The sequence below is a fragment of the Orycteropus afer genome, unplaced genomic scaffold (genome assembly GCF_000298275.1).
Source record: "Orycteropus afer afer isolate SDZICR_OR568_19922 unplaced genomic scaffold, OryAfe1.0 scaffold00019, whole genome shotgun sequence".
Taxonomy (NCBI): domain Eukaryota; kingdom Metazoa; phylum Chordata; class Mammalia; order Tubulidentata; family Orycteropodidae; genus Orycteropus; species Orycteropus afer.
The window spans coordinates 3,044,611-3,065,797 of NW_006921606.1; the positions used below are offsets into that span (position 1 = coordinate 3,044,611).

Genomic DNA, 21,187 nt, shown 5'->3' on the forward strand with positions numbered 1-21,187 from the left:
AAAAATAAAAATCGGTGGAGGATACGGCAGGGCATCCAGGCTCCGTCTGAGCACACAGACTGTGATGGAGTTCCTGTGGGCTCAGAAGGTAGGTGCGAGTGGGGGATGGCTGCACCTCCATTCAGCTAGCTGGTGTGGGGCATACGAGTGAGAAGAGGAATGTGGTATCTTTTCAGTCTTGCAGGTCCGGAGTGACCTTGGGGTTGCTGGAAAGCAGAATTGTTCTTAAGCCCCAGGAATCTGCGAGAGAGCTGTCTCTTTAAATATCCAAAGTAGTCAAGCTGCTTTTAAACCTTCAAAATGCGGCGCCCTCCAGACTGGCAAAAGTCCGCAGCTCAGCCTGCCATTCTCTTCACCTTCTCCATTAATTCCCCAGTCACCAGAGCAGTCCTCTGTGCAGTCCCTGGCTAGCAGGGCTGATTTTTAGGTTAATTCTTAGGTTCTACCAGCACTCGGGAATCTCCAAGCTGTCTGTGCCATCAGGATCACTCAGGATCACTGCCAGAGCGCATCTCCACATGTCTCCTTTTTTGGTATTTTCACGCAAATTCTTCTGCTAGTTGGGGTTTAGTCCACTTCTATATCCTCCCCTTCAAGGCTCAGAGGTCCAAGATTATTTTCTGTGTCTGTGTTAATTAGTTTCCCTTTTCTTTGTTGAAGAGGGTCTGTGCAGTCTTTCTGCCTAGTCTGCCGTCTTGCTGGAACTGTCTTTCCTGCCTTTGTAATGACTTTTTGCCCTTTCCATGTATCATGTCCTTGATTTCAACCCAGAACTCATCTGTTCGTGGTCATTAGTGTTCAATGTACCAAATCTGTTCTTGAGATGTCTCTAAATTCTGGTAGGATATAGTCAAGGTCATACTTTGGCTCTTGTGGATTTGTTTTAATTTTCTTCAACTTCAACTTCAACTTGCATATGAGTAATTGATGGTCTTTTCTGTAGTCAGTCCCTGGCTTTGTTCTGACTAAGATATTGAGCTTCTCCATTGTCTCTTTCCACCGATTTAGTCAATTTGAATCCTGTGTACTCCATCTGCTGACATCCACATGTATAGCCACGATTTATGTTGTTGCAGAAAGGTATAGCCAATGAATAGGTTTTCCAAAATTCTATCATGTAATCTCTAGTGTCATTTCTGCCACCAAGGCTATATTTTCCAATTATTGATCCTTGTTCTCTATTTCCAACTTTTGCATTCCAATCACCAATAATTATCAATGAATCTTGATTGCATGTTTGATCAATTTTGGACTATAGAAGTTGGTGAAAAATCTTCAATTTCTTCATCTTTGACGTTAGTAATTAGTGCATAAATTTGAATAACAGGTTCTCAAGACCTTGGTAACTGAACCAAACTGAACTCATTGCCATTGAGTCAGATCTGACTCATAGCGACCCCTCTTTGGGTTTCCGAGGCAGTATCACTACAGAAGTAGATTGCCCAATCTTCCTTTTGAAGAGTGGCTGGTGGGTTTGAACTGCCAGCCTTTTGGTTAGTAGTCAAGTGCTTTAGGCTCTATGCCACCAGAGCTCCTCAAGACCTTGGTGTAAGCAGAAATTTCTTAGAGATGTCACAAAAAGCACTAACTACAAAAGAAAATATTTGATGAGCTAGATTTCATGAATATGAAAAATCAAGCCATGGACTGGGAGAAAATATTTGCCAATCATATATCTGAGAAGGAACTTTTGTCCAGAATATATAAAGAATTTTCTATAAATAAGAATAGGAACTCTGGTGGTGTAGTGCCTAAGGTATTTGACTACTAACCAGAAAGCTGGTGGTTCAAACCCACCAGCCACTCCTCAGAAGGAAGATTGTGCAATCTACTTCTGTAGGGATACCACCTTGGAAACCCAAGGAGGGGTCATTATGAGTTGGGATCGACTTGATGGCAGTGAGTTTGGTTTTTTGGTATAAATAAGAACAAAACTTGAATAGACACTTCATGAGAGAAGCTATACCAATGGGTAATTAGAGGTGCTCAACATCATTAGTCATTAAAACCACAATGAGATATAATTTCATATCCATTAGAGATAACATTAAAAAGACTGGTAAACAACACATGATGAAGAGGAAATGAAGCAACCAGAGGGTACAGTCTCTTAGGAGAGCTGTTTGGAAGCTTCTTATAAAAATAAACTTATACTAACTTTCTGACTGAGCAATTCCATTCCTAATATTTTGTTGTTGTTGTTGTTGTTATGTGCCGTCGAGTCAGTCCTGACTCATAGTGACCCCTACTTGGGTTTCTGAGGCAGTATCACTACGGAAGTAGATTGCCCCATCTTCCTTCCGAGGAGTGGCTGATGAGTTTGAACCGCCAGCCTCCTGGTTAGCAGTCAAGTGCCTTAGGCACTACACTAGCAGAGCTCCCTCCTAATATTTACTCAATGGAAATGAAAACATGTCTACAAAAAGACTTATGACTATAGCAGCTTTCTGCCCTCATCTATCATTTTGCCGTATGTGGTGGCTTATGTGTTACTGTGATGCTAGAAGCTATGCCACCAGTATTTCAAATACCAGTAGGGTCACCCATGGTGGACATGTTTCAGCAGAGCTTTTGCACTAATACAAACTAGGAAGAAAGGCCTGGTGATTTACTTCTGAAAATTAGCCAATGAAAACTCTATGGATGAAAATAGAACCCTGTCCAATGTAGTGCTGGAGAATGAGCTCCCTAGTGTGGAAGGCATTACACAATAGCTGCAACAGTGGACTCAAACACACCAATGATCATGAAGATGGCATAAGACATTTTGTTCTGTTGTACATAAGGTCGCAACAAGTTGGACTCAACTCAAAGGCAACTAACATCATTACCAACAATATAGCAGCTTTATTCATAATAGCCCAAAGCTGGAAACAACCCAAATGTCCATCAATAGGTGAACGGATAAAGAAATCATGGTAAAGCCATAAAATGGCGAATTACTGAGAGACAAAAAAGAATGAACTTCGGACACACAACAGCATGGATGCATCTCAAATACATGATGCTGAAAGAAGCCAATTAGAGAATGTACTGAGTGATTCCATTTATATCAAGTTCAGGAAGAGAGAAAACTAAGCTCTGTGTATAGAGATCGGAATAGTGGCTGCCCATAAAGAATGCAAGAGAAGGTGAGGGAACTTTCTGGAGTGATGGAAATCTATATCTTGATGTGGGTGCTGGTTACACAGTTGTGCACATTTGTCAAAACTTCTTGTTTTGAACATTCAAAACTGTATATAAATTTACCTCAGTAAAAAAGAAAGAAAGAAAGAAATGAGATATGAACAGCACAATGAGAAAAGGACCAATCAACAGAACTGTTTAACTGGGGGCAATGGGACTATGAAGTGGAGGGGTGGGGTGAAGAGTGGGTGTTGGGGCACAGGGAGGAATTTGAACCTGGGTGATTGGAACTGCCACTCCCCAGCCAGAGTAATGGTGTGGGGGAAGTGCTGAATGAGAGAAAGAGGAGAGGAGAGAAAGGAGGGTTGTCTCCACACATAGTATTGATAGTCAAGCTGGCCTTCGAGTTTCCTGGAAGCTCAGGCCTCAGGTTTGGAGGGCACTCCCTGCTACAGGTCAGGGTGAAGTGCAGGGAGAAGAGCCTCCTGAAGAGGACATAAGTGGGTGGGAAGGGTGGTAGGGTCACCATGTAAGTCCCAGAGGCTGAGAATCAGACTTTTCTGGAGCAGTTTTAGCAGAGGACAGGGTTTAGCTGGGGGCTTCAAGGGCTGACTTGGAGGCCAGTACAGATCTGTGAGGGGTTGGTGGAAGGGGTGGAGGCTGGGAGAGGAGAAGGGTGTTGGGAAGGAAGGAAGGAAGAAAGGGAGAGGAAGACTTATTTTGTCTTGCTGTAGTTCATAACTGGGGAGACCTGGGCTTGTTACAGACCCAGGAAAAGTCCCCAGAAAGAGGGAATGATTAGTTACTACATGGAGCATTTCTTCTCTTTACCCAGGGCTGCCCACCAGAACCCTCCAACAATCCATCCTGAAATCTGGGATAACGCTGGTGCTCCATGAGTGAAAAACGCCAAACTGTATTTTGAAGCTGGACAATTTAACCAGCATGCACATTCTTGTCTTTTAGACTATTCTAAGTCACCAAATAGCCAAGCAATCAAATTCCCCCAAAAGATGAATCCCCAAAAGACTTTTTAAAATGCCATTCTAGTATGTTTTCCTATGTCTTTCAAATAAATAGAGTTTATTTCAACCCTCTGAAAAGAGATGTTGGTAGCACGTAAGAGAGGGGGACCCTCTGTGCCCACCCTCCCTCTGGCACTAGCCTAGCTCTAATGGCAGTGGGGCACAGATCCCACCTCCCTTCTTTAAGGAGCAACCTGAACCTGGCCTCACCTGTCATTGGCAACGGGCAGGGCGATCTCGAATTTGGCCAAGAACTGGAAGTACTGCTCCTCAGTCTGCTTTGTGAAACCAGTGCCCACCAGCAGCATCCTGAGGTCTTCTGCACGGATCACCCCATTCTTGGCCACCGACCTGGAGCCCTTGATGTTGAAAATCCTCTGCAGGCATTCGGACAGCCAAATGGGGTCGAGAAAGTAGAGGTTCCGCAGGCCGTGGCTTGTGTCCGGGAAGTGCAAGAGGGTGCCGGTTTCTATGAGGAAGCTGATGGCTGGCCCAGAGATGAGGAAGTACTTAGCATTAGAGAAGAGAGGTAGAAGGAAGTCTGTGGGTGATACAATTCTTGGGGGCGGGTGTGGGTGCTGAATCAAAATTTTTCCTGAAGCAAAACCAATGCTCCCATCATACTCCTCAAACTGAGCCAGCTGCCTGATGATGGCTTCTCTAATGATAGCTTGGGAGTCTCTGGTGGTGCAAAAGATTGATGCTCTTGGCTGTAACTGAAAGGTTGGAGGTTTGGGTTCACCCAAAGATGTCTTACAAGAAAGGCCTGATGATCTACTTCCTAAAATTCAGCTGTTGAAAATCTTATGAAGCAGTTTTACTCTGATACATGGGGTTGCCATGAGTCAGAATTGACTTGGCAGCAACTGGGTTATTAGTTTTGAATGGTACCTTGTACCTTCTCAATAAGCTGACCTGATAAACAATTGGGTAACTAGTTGTTTAGCATTTGTCTCTCCAACTGAATGCTCAGCCCTTGAGGGCAGGAACTGGTAGAGTTTGCTTATAAGCACATCTCAAGGGGCAAACACAATGCTAGCATGGGGTTCTCTCTCTCAAAGGAAAGAAGTGGAGGAGGGATAAAGGGAAGGGAAAATGGGTGGAAAAAAGAAGAGAAGGTAGACAGACACGAATATGAGAAAGAGTATTTTGGACTTCCCTTTAAAAATATGCCCTATTTGTGTGCAGGATAAAGCTAGAGCTGTTAGTGTAGAAGATTCCAAGTGCAATGCCCTTGATTGCCTTCCTGCAATCCTCACCCTTTGCCCACACCTGCCTGCTGGCTGCCTCTAGGCCCCTCTTCTGCCTGCCCCACCTACCAGCCTGAAGGTCCTCATAGTCCTTGATGTCATTGCCTGGGGTCTGCTCCACCAGCTGTTCCAGTTGCCTATCCGTCAGGTACTGGACGGCGTCGCTCTGGCTTCGCCTCTGCTGCTCTGCCAGCACGGCTTCTTGGAGACTCAGGTAGCTCTTGGGCACCTGGGGGTGGCAGGTGGTCAAGGTGGGACTCCCAGGCCTGTTCAGGCCCTGCCCAGCTATGTTCTGAGGCCCTGAGTAGGTTGACCTTTTAATCTACTGCCTTCCACCCATTCTTTCTCTGTCCCTCTCCCCCAAGAAACTGTTCATCCTTGGGACTCCAGCCTTATGATACATGTTTGACGGTAACAAGAAGGGAAAATGCAGTTTCCCAAACAAACAGGTCTCAGCCCCTTCATTTTGATTTGAAGGGTTAAGTGTTTACCAGCCTGCCAGCAAGGCGCTGACAACCAATGGTGCTGCCCACATCCTTCATGTTGCAAGTGACATGGAAGATCAGCTGCCGCAGCCCCTCCTGACCCTCCAGGCTCTTACAGGAAAGTTCACTGTGGGGAGAAAGAAATACATTTGTTCAGAACACCAACTGCTTTGTGAGGAAGCATTTCAGTGTTTCTGGTTTCCCAAGTGTTCTATCCCCAATGCTGGCAAGCCCAGGAAACTTGTGGAAATGGACACAAAGAAGTTTGTGGAGTGCTTGCTTTGTGCAGAGCACTGTGTTGGGCACCCCACAGTGTGCCCTTAAATCTGTCCCCAACACACCCACTTTACAGAGGAAGAGAACAAGGCTCAGAGCTACAGAGCAATCCCCAAGGGGTCAGGTTCAACCCAGGCCTCTGGCCCAGATCCAGTGCTCTTATTCTCACAGATCCCCAGGGCACATGAGGAATTCCTGACTATCTGATCATGCATATTGTGCCAGACTGAGGCACCCCCAGGCTGATGTGGGTCACAAGGGCATAAATTCCACCCAGAGTGGGGGGATCAGGGCTAAGAACCACCAGCACAATTGCAGCAATGTACACTTTGTTCCCATTTTGGGACACTGTAAGAGTTTTCACTTAACTCTCTGAGCCTCAGGTTTAACATATACTAAAGCCCATATCCTGCAGAGCTGTTGTGGGAGCCCAACAAATGACAAGCCCAGGGCACTGGTCCCAACTGTACCACCCCATCCCCAACCCCATCCTACAGGCCCCTTCCTATGCCCAACCGCCCCTGGATTCAAGGCCTGGTGAATCTCCTAGCCCCACATGGGATTGGGACCAACCTTAGGTTTGTTCTTGATAAGTGATAATAAATACTTATGGATCCCTCAGTGTACCCTCAGCACTGTCCATGGGATGCAGAGGGGAACTCTAGAAGGTCCTCCCTGTCCAAGAGCCAAGCTGCCATCCTTTGCCCTGGAAGGGGCTCAGCTCAGCCCAGAGGAGCCCCCTCCTCAGGAGCCCTCTGTGGGCCGGTCCCAGGGAAGACAGATACAATGGCAAGTGTACTGGGCACAGGGTGCAGGACTCGGTGGGCCCTGACGACACTCACTGTAAGTGCTTGTTGGTGATGTCTGGGAAGCCCGTGGCTCTGGCCCCTGAGGGTGAGCGGCAGAGTGCTAGCACGTAGGCGCGGAGCGTTGCGATCCTCTCCACTCGGAATTTGGTTTCGATTAAGTCCAGGTGTGTTCCCACCACCAACACCACTGCATTTGGGGCCTTGGCCTTTGAGAGAAAGAGAGAACTGCACAGGTGGGCACTGCTTCCGGTCAGTCTGACAAGGATGGGAACAGCTCCATGGTCCATGTGGCCTATTGCTGTGGCAATTCACATCCTCTCTGCAAACCCTTGAGGCTCGGTTGTGTGCTAGAGGGTGTCAGCTCCACACTTTCTGAGGCACCATGAATTAATGAATGGGAGATCTGTGGAAACTGTCCTCCCTGCACATCTTCCTGCCTAGGAGCTGTCAGTGTGTTCAGAGCACCGGCCCATGCAGGAGGAATTTCTGACCCCTTCAGACATCTTGTCAGTGCCTACATGGTGGGCCTGCTTTGATGACATCACCTGGAGAGGTGAGTCCTGCTCCCCTTTTGGATCCAAGGATGGGGCTCTTAAATTTAAAGTAAACAAGAGAAGTATAAGAGCATTCACAACCATTAGACCTCATGGGATTTTTTTTTTTTTTTTGAGGTTAAGTAATATGTTCTTTTAACTTTATGACAACTCTTGATGAGTTACATAGGGTAGTTACTACTATTACAATTAATACTAGTTAAAGAAACCAAGCCAGAGAGTCCTTAGTGACTCATAAGTTCACAAACTTCTTCCCTCTTTCTTCCCTATGCTGTGATCAGTAAACAGGAGAGTCCAACCTTTCCCTGTATGCTCATCCTCCTGATAGTGGACAGATTCTTTTCAAAAGAAATTTCCAGGTACACTCGTCTCTGCAGACAAATGAAAGTATGAGGGTCCCTGGGCATTAGCAATGTAGGGAGGCAGCTGCCCATCTCCTGATTCATGCAGAGCCATGCAAACACATGCATCTCTGTGATGGTTAATTTCATAGGTCAACCTGGGCTGGCTATGGTGAGCAAACACTGGTCTGATTGGTCAAACATTGGTCTAGTTGCTGTTATTAAGTAGTTGCATGGGATTAAATCAGTTGACCTTAAGTATAGTAGTTATCTTACAATCAGTTGAAGAACATAAAGGCAGAAAGGGAGTTTTCCTAGTGTGTGTTATGCCACCAGACTCTAAATAGACATCTTGCCAGAAATACTTCACTCTTTTTATCACCTGACCTACATATTTGAGGGCATAAGACTATAGGAATCTCTAGCCTGTTGCCTGACCTAATTGACTTACCAGCGCCCCACAATCATGTGAGCCAATTCCTTAAAATAAATCTCTCCATCTCTGTATATTAGAATATATTATCATCTATCTATCTTGCTGGTTCTGTTTCTCTAGGGGACTCCAACCAAGACAGTCTTTACAAAGCAAAAGAAAATCTAAATCTTAGATGCAGGCTGAGTATCTGTGTTAGCTTCAGGATCAGCTAAGGCTAGTAGGATTTTAAATGCTTAACTGTGGAAACACAGCAGGACCTGTGCTTCTGGGGCCCTCTGTAAATACCCCTCAAAATGCAAAATGAATTTTCCTAACATGATTTATTTTTTCCTTAGTAAAAGGGAATGAGTGACAGAAGTGGCCAGACCCCCTGATGCTCTGAGTTTCTAAGAACTGAAATGCTCTGGTGTCTCCTTACCTCGATGTTCAACAGCCAGAACTGGAGACTGGCCACAGCCTCCTCACCCAGTGCCAGGTTCCAGACCACCACATACAAGGCCTTGTCCGTGAAGAAGCACTGGTTTACTGTGGCCATGCTGGCTGGACCACCAATATCCCAGACGTTGAACTCCACAGACTCGACCTACTTGAGCAACAAGGGCAGCAACAGTGAGGCATTTTACAAAATCAAGCTTTTAGAAAATAAAAAAGAGACAGCTGCTACATTTTGATTCTGTACTTGGAGACCTAGAAAATGTATGATGGCAGAAAATCCTCACAGGCCTTACAACCTCTCTCAGCAATAGTACTCATAGGAAGAGGAGGGGGCTAGCCACTAGGAGGTGGACTTCTAGAAGCTTCTATCCACTGCTCACAAAGCAACAGCATGGCCAGCCCTGCACATTTTTTTTCTGAGTCTGAGGAACATTCAAGGGCATTGTTCAAGATGGTTTGGAGACATCCTGCCAGAGGAAGCCCCAGCCTCACGTCATCCTCACTCTCAGAGACTCAGGCTTCTCCTCCATCTGAGCAGGTCCTCAACTTATGTGGGTCAGTGAACGCCACCCACCGAGGATGCTGGGAAACTCCCTTGACGTGGGAATCAAACAAAAGATTAGCTGTTGGGCTGCTGGGAAAGGCTGTGTAAACTGTGGGTTCTCTATCATTTTATGAGGTAAGAGTCTGGCCTGAGAAGTCAAGGCTGCAGGGAGTTTTCTGTAGCAAGAACTCTTTTCCACAATGCTATGTTTTAGTGTCTGAGACACAGTGTGCTGACCTGCTTTTGTGTAAAGATGAGAACGAGCAGCTGTTTTAAACTGGCTGAAGGCCAGCCACACAGCAAATTATGGGGCAGAATGTCCAGCTCTGCTCAGTGTTCACAAGATCAGGGATTTCTCTTCCAACTACAGAGGAAGAAACCTTCCTGATGGCTAAAGGACAAGAATAGAAATATGAATTCACCCCTAGGCCCTGGACAACCATTTGCTATGTAACAACCAGAAAAAAAGTCAGATTGAATGTTTAAAAGCAAAGCAGAAGAGAATTCAGAAGATTCTAGTTTATTAGAGAACTTCTGGACATGAATTAGCAGGGTCTACTCCTGGGAAGTTCTGGGGCATGCCTGGTATTAATTAAGGGGAGAAGCTGTTTTGTCTGTTCTGGTCCTAATAGGCAGGGCTCAATTTTTCAGAGGGGCAACTCATGCTGTGTTAAAATATATACTCAGCTTAAATGCCTAAGGAGTCCCTGGGCGTTTCAAACAGTTAATGTGCTCTGTTGCTAACCAAAAGGCTAGTGGTTTGAGTCCACTGAGAGACACCTTGGAAGAAAAGCCTGATGATCTACTTTCCAAAAGATCAGCCATTGAAAACCTTTGGGGCACAGTTCTACTCTGACACACGTGGAGTGGCCATGACTGGATGGAACTGGTCTGGTTTTTAATGCCTAATTTTGTGAACTGAATCTCCCTGATTTGGAAAGTGGTTTTATGTGAAGGACTCTGTAGGGAAACTCATCTCTAGCTGGTACTGTGAGGGGAGCCATTAGAAAAATCCTGCAAGATACGGCCTCCAGGCCCCCTAGTCTTCCACAGTAAAATGGCACCACAGGTCCCTGCATGCCTGGGTGTGACCACAGGTGCTGGACAGAGGCAGGAGGCATCCCTGTGTGCTCACGACCCAGCCTGAGTAAACAGCCAACCATCTTGTGCTTGCTGCTGGGACTAAGTGCTGTTTCTCTGTTCCCAGGGCAAGAAAAATCCTATTTTCATTAGTTTGATACTGAAATAGAAAACAGGATGACTAATAGGTCACTAACAGATGCATTTTAAAGAAGGCTTAAAAGCTTGATCTTTTCCAAAATGCGGAGGAAGCAAAGAAAGGACAGGATATTAATTCATGGGTGCTTTCTTGGCTCCCTTTTTTGTAGGTAGATGCTGGTGGACTTCATTGGTAACAGCAGTAATCCTCAACCCTATGGAGGGGCCATACCCCAGACCACTTGAATCTGAATCTTTGGGGCCAGGGCAGGCATTGCTATCACTAAAAGCCCCTCAGGGCAATCTAACCAACACCCAAGGTTAAGAACCACTGGACTAGAGCCTCTATTTAACTAAACCAGAGAAATGATGAGGTTATGTTAAGAAGTAATTCACTGCCCTTTGACAGGAGATTGTTTGGAACAGCACCCAGATCCACTGGCATGCAGACATCCTGGGACTAAGACTTCACTGAGAAAACCCTGGAGAAAAAGGTCCAGCCTGGAGAAGGCCTCTCCCCTGGCCCCAAGAACACTGTACACCAACCGTCCTTGACCTTTGCTTTTGAGCCAGCTGGCCTCTGGAGCTCCCATTTGGTGGTTCTGATGGTGGCTTCACTGTGCATCACCTGGGGGGCCCTCCCCGTCTGTAAGATCTCCAGGAGGATGGACTTGCCCTGGCGTGGAGGACCCACAATAATCATCTTCATCAGCTTGCACCTCTCTGCCTTCCGCAGTTGAGCACGCAGGTAAGACAGCATTGCTTTGGGGCCTGTGCAGCAATCACAAAGGGAAGAGTCACAGCTACTGGCAGCATATCAGCATGACCATGCTTACTTCTCTCAGGAACACTTCCTGTGTGTTTTTTTTTTAATTTTTTAAAAAATTTTTGCTATGTTTCCTCCCCTCCCCTTCTACCCTTGGTAACCAATAACAAAGTTTCCTTCCATACATAAACCTTTCCTTGACTTTTTACAATAATGCACTAATACAATATTTGTCCTTCTGTGATTGACTTATTTCACTCAGAATGATGGCCTCCAAGTTCATCTACGTTATGCGGTGTTTTGCATATTCTATGTTATTCTTTAGGGTTGCACAGTATTCCACTGTGTGTATGTACACAATGTTTGCTTATCCGTTCTTCTGTTGATGGGCACCTAGGTTGTTTCTAAATATCACAGCTATAGTAAATAGTGCTGTGATGAACATGGGTGTGCATATATCTGTTCTTGTCCTGGCTCTCACTTTAGGATATATTACCTAGTAATGGAATTGCTGGATCAAATAGTATTTCTAATTCTGGCTTTTTAAGGAATTGCCATACTGCTTTCCACAGTGGTTGTTATCATTTGACAGTCCCACCAGCAAATATTTCCTATGTGTTTTAACAGGGAGAGTTGGAGAGTATTGGGTCTGATGGAAAGAAGGTATGATACTAATCACTCTAAGAGTAAAATGTATAAGTAAGTCTAGAACCAAAAGTAAACATTCTTGCTGCCTGGGAGGTCAGAGTGTTTGACAATCTGGTCATTCTCCATATAATGGACCTCAGTCACTATTGCTTTGTGGATAATTTTATGGCATCTCCTCAAACAATGAAGCTAGAATTGTGCTCCATGGGTCACCTTGCTAAGACTGGAATTGTTTTTCCTAGGAGGTGATGCTGAGGAAACAAGGCTATGGAAGCCCTACTGTTCTGGGTTAAATTATATTCCCCTGAATGTGTGCTGGATCCTAACCACTATACCTGTGGATGTAATCTTATTTGTAAATAGGGTCTTCTTTGTTATGGCAATTAGATTATACCTGAGTAGGGTGGGTTCTAAATGTAATCACTTCTGAGTCATAAAAAGCAGATTAGATGCAAAAATATGCACACATTGGTGGGGAGGGGGAAGGCAGATGCCATGTGAGGATCCTCCACAAGTCAAGGAATACTAGGAGCTACTGATGAGGATCCTTGGTGGTGCAGTGGTTAAATCACTTAGCTGCCAATTATAGGTTGGTGGTTGGAACCCACTAGCTGCTCCATGGGAGAAAGATGTAGCAGTCTGCTTCTGTAAAGATTTACAGCCTTGGGAACCTTATGGGACAGTTCTACTCTGTCCTATAGTCACTATGAGTTAGATTTGACTTGTTGACAGTGAATTTGGTGTTTTTTGTTTACTGATGAGGAAAAAAATGACATGGCTGAGAACCTGATTGGGACTTTTAGCCTCCAGAACTGTGAGAAAATAAATTTCTTTAAAGCCATCCACCTGTGGTATGTGTTATAGAAGCTCAAGGAAATGAAGACACCTACCTTCTTTCTGGATCTCTGCAGGCACATTGGTGATGTTCAGGTCTTCAACGTCCAGCTGCCAAAGATTCCTCAGCTGCCCTAGTTTCTGAGGAAGCTCCCGGAGACCAGGATTACTGAAGGTACATGGACACACACACACACACAACAACACTTCACCAGCCTCTATGGCCTGTGAGGGACAGAGAGTTCATGCCTAAGCCTAACATCTTGGGCCCTAACTCAAGTGTTCCATTTTAATATATATCAAAGCCTTTCTCCCTGGGAAGTCAAGGGTAGAAATGGCAGCTGCAAATCTCTTGGGCTTAGAGCTAGATCCCGCATTCAACTTCCCTGTCTCTTTTACTATTTACACTACCATAAAGATTACTGCTGCATCTTCTTGGAATGGCAGTACAACCTGAATGATTGCATACTTTCATCCAGTCTTGCACTGTCTGTAACCCTGGCAATGCAGCCCTCAGTAGATATTCCATCAATGAATTGGTGAGTGGTTGCATTGTTCTCCTTGTTACAGGCCCAGTGAAGCAGCAAACGCCTCATAGCATCACTGTACCACTGCCCTGTCTTCCTCTCTTTCCACCTTCTTGACCAAACCTGGATATGAAAATCCCATAACTGCTTCTTGTAAAATAGATTCCTCTCTCTCAGCTCCTGTGGATGGTGGATGGAAGAGCAGGCTGTCCATTGGCCCTGGGGGTCACTGTGGCTTTTCTCACTGTCACTTACTTTCCCAGGTAGAGCTCCGATAAGTTTCTCAGTAGGCAAACAGATGGGGGGACTACATCTAGGTGATTATCATTCAGACACAAGACTTCCAGAGATTCACTGAGGAAGGCAGGGAATTCCAGCACATAGCCTGCAGGGAAAATGGCATGAAGACAGTATATTTAAATCTGGACCATCATTGCATGAAAGTGAGGTGGTGTATAAATTGGTGCAACCTCTGGGGGCATTTTGGCAAAGGTATTACTGACCTAGCAATTATGGGAAATTATCCTGTAGACAGTCTTGCATATGTGGCAAAGATGTGAGAACAATGATCTCAGTGGAACAATGTCTGTAATATCTAGGACAGAGGAAAACCTACACTTCCATCTCCAAGGACTGGTTAAATGAATAATGGGATAATGTACAATTATTAGAAAGAATGGGCCAGATCTATATGTGTAGAGAAGAAGTAATGCTCAAGAGCTACTGGTGAATTAGAAAACCAAGGTGCAGAATCAGGTGTGAAAAGACTTATTCGTATGCCAGAAAGGGTGTGCACACATATATGCACCCCCCCACATGTCCATATATATGTGTATGTTATAAATGTGCATACACATATCATGAATTCATATGGACATATGTAATAGATGTAAGGACAGTGGTGGTTCAGTGGTAGAATTCTCATCTTCCATTAGGTTCATTCCTAGTCAACATACTTCATGGGTAGTCACCATCCATCCATCAGTGGAAGCTTGGGTGTTGCTATGAGGCTCAACGGTTTCACTGGAGCTTCTAGATTAAGATGGACTAGGGGAAAAAGGCCTGGATATCTACTTCTGAAACTCAGACAGTGAAATCCCTATGGATCACAATGGTCTCATCCACAACCAATCACGGGGATGGTGGAGACAGGCAGCATTTTGTTCCATTGTGCATGATGTTGCCTTGAGTTGTGGGATGACTCGATGTCAGCTAACAACAACAACAATGTAATATATGTATGTAACACACAAGTGTCATTAGAGACATACATGAAGTTGCCATGGTTGTCTCTGGGGAAGTAACTGCTAGGGGACTGAATTCTCATCATGCAACCTTTGGTGCTATTCAGAATGTTTGTTTTCCCATGCACTTGTATTACTTTTTCAATTCAAAGAAGCTAGTTGACTGAAAAAATGTTAACATAAGTTGTTAATGCTTCCTTCTGTGTCATTCTCTAAAAAACCAATCAACTTTTCAGTATCTAAGTGACTTCATTAATTAGGCTAATTATGAGGTTACTGTTACATCCAAATCACATCCGCTGTTTCCATGGGCATGGGAGCGTCAGAGTTGACAAAGAATGTGGCCGAGAGCCTTGGAAACCCTTGGAAACGCACCCTGATGGAAATCTCAGGCTTGGATTTCAGCAGAATCTCTGAAATGCCTTTATCCTTCTGAGGCAGAGAGAGTGGGGCAGGATGGCCTGCACTCACAGATCCCTTTCAGCCTGAAGAATTCAAGATAAAACGACGGCCTCAAAGCCCTCTCTCCCAGCTTCCACTGCCAGATGCGAAAGATAGAGAAGCGAGGCCCTTTTGTTGGGCTGAGGTGATGTTGCCTTGCCCTTGATCACAACTTCCCCCTGAGCTCTGGCTTTTCTCCAAGATGTAGTTGCCGTATCAATGGTAATGAGGTAACCTGGCCTCAGAGAATGTTCCGGGAGAGACAATAATGGAATACCAAAAGCAACTCCTGAAAAATCTGCCAGCTAGCTGCACTGTGAATGGGATTGATTGCAGTGGCCCCTGTGGAAACAAAGCTGCCACAGACCTTTAAAGATGGCTTTGTGTTAGAGCTGGTTCCTTAGAAAATGTTCAAAAAGGTATTTTTTTTTTCCTTTTCAATGAAAAAGCATGATCAACTTTAGCCTATCCTGATTCACATGTTCATTAAAGAACATCAGTAACAAGAAAGACCCCCTTTCTTCCCAGAGAACACATTGCAAACACCTGGCCTCTGCATTCCAATTTTAAAGTTTCACCATGGTGTTTATAAAGCTTCTTTAAGTAATGGGCGGAGGGTACAGAACTGCTACCGTGAACAGAGGTGGCACCTGTCATAGACTCCTGGCCCAGGGTGGAAAACGATGAAAACCTGGGCTGCAGAGAACACAGCTTGAGGTATTTATGAACTGCAATTATTTATTCATAAGTTATTTATGACTGTTGGTCTGAATTTTACCGTAAAAACGGCCATCCAAATTATTTTTGGACGTGCCCACTGCATAAACATGACTTGAGTGTACATGAATTTACCTGGAATCTCACTATCCATCTGCAAACAAGTTATCTTTCATAGATAATTCCTTACCCAAGGGTCACAGCTTGGGGAGAATTACCCCACAGAGGGGAACAGTTCACAATATGCCCCCTTCTTTTGGCTCAGGTGTGAGCCTCAACTTTCTAGACTAAATTTAAAAAATCAAGAGGCCTTTGTCATATGCCAAAGCCATGCTCCTCTCTGCCAGGGAACCTTCCAAGAGGTGTGGCCTATTAGCCTAGCTCCACAGACGTGCTCCTGCGGGCCCCACCAAAGCCAATGTTCCTATTGCATACTTCATTGGGTGCATTCGACCTTCCTCTCTGGCAGTTTCATGAGAGATGGCCCATCTCCCAGCTGTGGCTGGTGCCTGTGAGTGGTGGCCCCACCTCACACCCTTCTCCCTGGCCCTGGGAAGGGCTCTGCATTTCTAACTTGGGATGTGTTTCTAGTTGGCCCAAAATGCAAGGAGTTCAATCCATCAGCCAGGGACATGTGGCCTAGATCCATACTGGCTCTCTTTTCATGCCAATCATCCCACTTTAACATCAATGAGAAGAAAGTGTTTATTTCTCCTTCCCTCCAAGTTAACTACCTATGTTTGGACTCAATTTTTAAGTCCTAAGTCCCTTCATTTGAAACATGATTATGAAATCCATAATTGCATTCCTTTCTCTGTGTGATTAAGAACATTTTCATTTGTTTCACAGCCGTCTGAACTTCCTCTTCTGCAAACTGCTTAGATCTGTTACTGTTTTTTCTATTGGGGTGCCTTCTTTTTTTTTTTAAATAAATTTGTAAGAACTCTTTGTATATTAGGGACTTGAGCCAATTTGTGTTGCAACAATTTGTGTTGCAAACATTTCTTCTTCTTAGTCCATTATGACGTTATGACTGTCATCTGTATTAGGACTTTATTTAGGATGCCTTTTACTAAATGAGAGTTTTAAATTTTTACAAAGCCAAAGTTCTCTATGTTCTTTTGGAAGGATTCCCCAGCTAGCTTAAAAAGGTCCTCCATCCCCCCTTCAATTATACACATATTCCTCGAAATGTTACTATTTTCTTTTTATGTTACTTTAAAACCTGCTATCCACATGACCCACCAGCCATTCCTCGCAAGGAAGGTTGGGCAATCTACTTCTGTAGTGATACCACCTAGGAAACCCAAGGAGGGGTTGCTACGAGTCGGGTCCGACTTGATGGCAAATAACAACAACAACATCCACATAACAAAGTTTGTAATTGATGTAAGGTCTACTTCACCTGGAAGGGGAGAATTCTACTACTGGGCACCAATATCCCATATATATTAAATCCCTATATTTACTTAGGTCTATTTCTCCCTTCCAGCTGGACAGGTAACTATATAACACTATTTATTTTAAAACAATACATTCTTTTGCTACCAAATTGAAATGCCTCTTTTGTCATATTTTGTTGTTGTTAGTTGCCTTTGAGTTGGCCTGATTCATGGTAACCCCCTGCACAATGGAATGAAATTCTGTCCAGTCCTGCGCTATTCTCGTGACTGGTTATGGATCAGACTGTTATAATCCATAGGGTTTTCAGTAGCTAATGTTCAGAAGCAGATCTGCAGGCTATTTTTCCCTAGTCTGTCTTAGTCTGGATGCTCTGCTGAAACCTGTTTAGCTTCATAGAGACACATAAGCTCCACTGTGGTGACAGTGGTGACTGTACATGAGGTACCTTGGCTGTGAATCAAACCTGAGTCTTTCACCTGGAAGAGGAGAATTTAACTACTGGGCACCAATATCCCATATATATTAAATCCCTATATTTACTTAAGGGAGCTCTGGTAGCATAGTGCCTAAGGCACTTGACTGCTAACCAGAAGGCTGGCAGTTCAAACCCACCAGCCACTCCTCGGAGGGAAGATGGGGCAATCCACTTCTGTAGTGATACTGCCTTGGAAACCCAAGGAGGGGTCGCTATGAGTCGAGTCTGACTCAACGGCACATAACAACAACAACAACAACAACATATTTACTTAGGTCTATTTTTGGGCTACCTTTTCTGTTCCACTGATAATATATTACTTTTTCTATCATATGTAAAGACACATACTCATACATGACTCTCTCTATCACACACACACATACACACACACATATACATATACACACCAAACCAAAACCAAACCAAACTCACTGCCTTTGAGTTGGATCTGACTCATAGTGACCCCTCCTTGGGTTTCTGAGGCAGTATCATTATGGAAGTAGATTGCTCCGATCTTCCACAAAGTACTAAAAAGTACAATAGGTGGTCAGACTATTTAGTTCACCTCCTGAAAATGTGTTTTGGCCTCTGTGACATTTCTTATCCCTACTTCATACCCACCCTTGACAAGAAAGTACTTGCCAACATAGATCAATGAAGCCAAAGAAGAAAGTTTTATCATGTTGAAAATGACTTTAACATTGGTTTCTGTTTTATGTGACAGCACCCTGTGAGTGTAGCTGGCTTTGTAAGTCTTAGCTTTCAGGTTTAAAAGGAGGCTGGTTGTTTAATGTGAGGGACAGGATCATACCTTCCTTTGTGTCTCACAGAAGATAACAAACACGAACCTTTTTTTTTTCCCCTAGAAACCCAACATATTCTCTGGTAAACAGCCTTGTTGTGTGACCAGTATGAATAGTCCAGGAAAAATCCTATTCTGATGAGTTTGGAGGAAGACCATAAGCCTTGCAGAAGCTTGGCCTAGCCAGAATGGCCTGCCATGATAAGGACATAAGAGTGCTGTCCCCACTGGCCCCAGTGCTGGAGTCCCTCAGATCTTGGGCAAGTCAGGCAACCCTACTGAGCTTTGGTTTCCTCTCTGCAAAACTGTATATCACAATCTATACCTCATGTTGTGAGGATTAGAGAAAGGCTCTATTATATCCATAATATTGTGGGCAGTGCTCAGCACACAGTAGTTCCTCTACATATGGTAGCTAGCAGTCACTGGACTCCAAACAGGAGAAGGGGCTACATGCCATATGTGTGTCATGAGCTCAGTTCCAAGTTCTCAGACAAGTATGGCTATCTCTGGCATTCCAACAGGGTAGTGAAGGAGAAAGCCTAGCATAAGGGTGATTCCCCCCTAGGTAGGGTAGGAAACAAGCCTACTCAGCAATCTCATCTCCCTGACACTAACATACCTGCCTCAGTCCCTGAACGCTGGCGGCCTCTGGTGGTGAAAAAGGAAATACGCTTGGTTTTAAGTCCATCTTCACTTCTGTAGGGAAAATTAAAAAAAGTGAAAAATGAGGAAAGTACAAAAACATTACTATTTTTGCTGAGACTATAATGCTAAACCATTCAGAGAAAATGGAGAAAATTCAGTTCACAAGTGTAGACAGCCACTGCCTGCTAACTGCACTGCTAACACTCTAAAAGTCTTCAGAGAAGATGACCTAACATTGGCATGATCAGTTCTCATTCTTGAGCTTTTCCAACTCAGGAAGGTATGAGTGTCTTATGACTGGCAGAAAGCACTTTCTAATGGCTATCACTTTTCACTGTTCACTGGGACAGAAGTTCCACCGAGACATGGCAAAAGCACCTCCTGCAAATGACTCAAGGTGGCTGGTCTCCAGAGTTCCAAGGACAAACTGGGCTCATTCCCATCTTTTCACCTTCAAGTAGGAGACTATGGAGGCTTACTTTTAGGTATTTTATTCAACCTTGGTACATTTTTGTTAGGAACTGGCAAAAACTCCTGGGAAGAACTATAGTTTAGGCTGAAATGAGACTCTACAAGAGTCTTTAAGAATGAGAAGAGGAGGGACCCCATCCTCAGGGGCTGCATGACTTGGCCACACACATTTTAGGACTTGCCAAGGATAAAGGAAACCTCTGCTTACTTTCCAAGTTGGTTTCTGGAGAGATCCAGGGTTTTCAGTTGTCTACAGGTCCACTTATCCTGAGGTGGAAGTGCCCCCAGCTGGTTTCCCTGTAGCCTCAAGAACATCATGGCCTGAAAGAGAAAGTGAGCCAAGGATGCCATCAGGTCCAAAAATGTAAGAAAACCAAAAAGAAACATCAGCTCACTGACAAAGTATAGCCACACTTCTATAAAAGACTTACGTTTACAAAGACTCCAAAAGCATAGAATTCAGCATTTTCTTAATACTCACAGAATTGTATAAAACAAAGCAGACAAAACACTTAATCTACAGAAAATGTTAATTTTCCCTTCAAAATCAACAAGGAGCAATTGTTCTAGAAAAGAGCTCAAGTACTTCTCAGTTTTAGGGATTCGTAAGTGTAATGATCATTCAGGGGCCTCTGATGGGTACAGGGGATGACTCTGAGGATCTGGGAGACATAGTGTCGCTACCAGGGAGCAGAATGATGCTGGGTGCCCCTGCTCCCCAGCTTCTCCAGCTTCCTTGGGTGAGGGCAGATCAGGGTGATCCACCACATCTGCTCGCCCTCTACTGGCCAACACAAGCACTGCAGGGCTGCTGAGCTGGAGGCCATTGGGAGCCACCAGGAGAGCTGTGTCCACTTCTCAATTATAGGACTCACAGCTGCCACCAGGTCCTTTGGGGGAGCACCTGTGACTCGGAGCTGTGGAGACAAGTCCCTGAGGGCAATAGGTGTTGCCTACCCTTGGACTTTCACTGTGTTTTACTTTAACAAGGGTACAGGGAACATATAGTAAACCCCACCTCCCCTTTTTTTTAAAATTGTGATTTGGGTGACAGTTTGCAAATTCACTTTCCATACAGCAGCTCACATACACCTTACCTCATGACATTGACTGCAATTTCCCACAATGCAACAGCTCCCCTACCACTTCCTCTCCATAGTTACCTCTTCCCTGTGTCCTTCCCTCCCATGCACTCCTTCCCCGTGAGGTGTCTCCCTGTGCATACGCAGCCCTTTTATTCTCCCATGATTGATCTCTCCAAGGAGTGTATCTGTTGTTGTTGTTGTTAGGTGCCGTCAAGTCGTTTCCGACTCAGCAACCTCATGCACAGCAGAACGAAACACCGCCCGATCCCATGCCAGCTCCATGATCCTTGCTATACTTGAGCCCATCGTTGCAGCCACCGTGTCAATCTGTCTTGTTGAGGGCCTTTCCCTCTTTAATCGACCCTCCACCTTACAAAGCATGACATCCTTCTCCAGGGAATGGTTTCCTCTGACAACACGACCAAAGTAGGTGAGACGAAGTCTCACCATCCTCGCTTCCAGGGAGCATCTTGGCTGCACTTCTTCCAAGATAGATCTGTTCTTTTGGCAGTCCATGGTACCTTCAGCATTCTTCGCCAGCACCACAACTCAAAAGCATCAACTCTTCTTCAGTCTTCCTTATTCACTGTCCAGCTCTCACATGCATATGAAAGCGATTGGAAATA

General features: G+C 44.7%; 1 protein-coding gene across 1 annotated transcript in view; it reads right to left on the reverse strand.

Moving 5' to 3' along the window:
- Positions 1-21,187, reverse strand: part of LRRK1 (leucine rich repeat kinase 1) — a 359,564-nt gene that overhangs the window by 70,097 nt on the left and 268,280 nt on the right. The window contains exons 10-19 of the mRNA XM_007959936.1: positions 19,685-19,797; positions 18,980-19,056; positions 13,530-13,659; positions 12,804-12,916; positions 11,056-11,270; positions 8,721-8,885; positions 7,005-7,177; positions 5,893-6,013; positions 5,471-5,630; positions 4,362-4,638 (exon numbers count right to left, since the gene is read on the reverse strand). Coding sequence (XP_007958127.1) covers positions 4,362-4,638; positions 5,471-5,630; positions 5,893-6,013; positions 7,005-7,177; positions 8,721-8,885; positions 11,056-11,270; positions 12,804-12,916; positions 13,530-13,659; positions 18,980-19,056; positions 19,685-19,797 — 1,544 coding nt within the window. The remainder of the gene's footprint in view (positions 1-4,361; positions 4,639-5,470; positions 5,631-5,892; positions 6,014-7,004; positions 7,178-8,720; positions 8,886-11,055; positions 11,271-12,803; positions 12,917-13,529; positions 13,660-18,979; positions 19,057-19,684; positions 19,798-21,187) is intronic.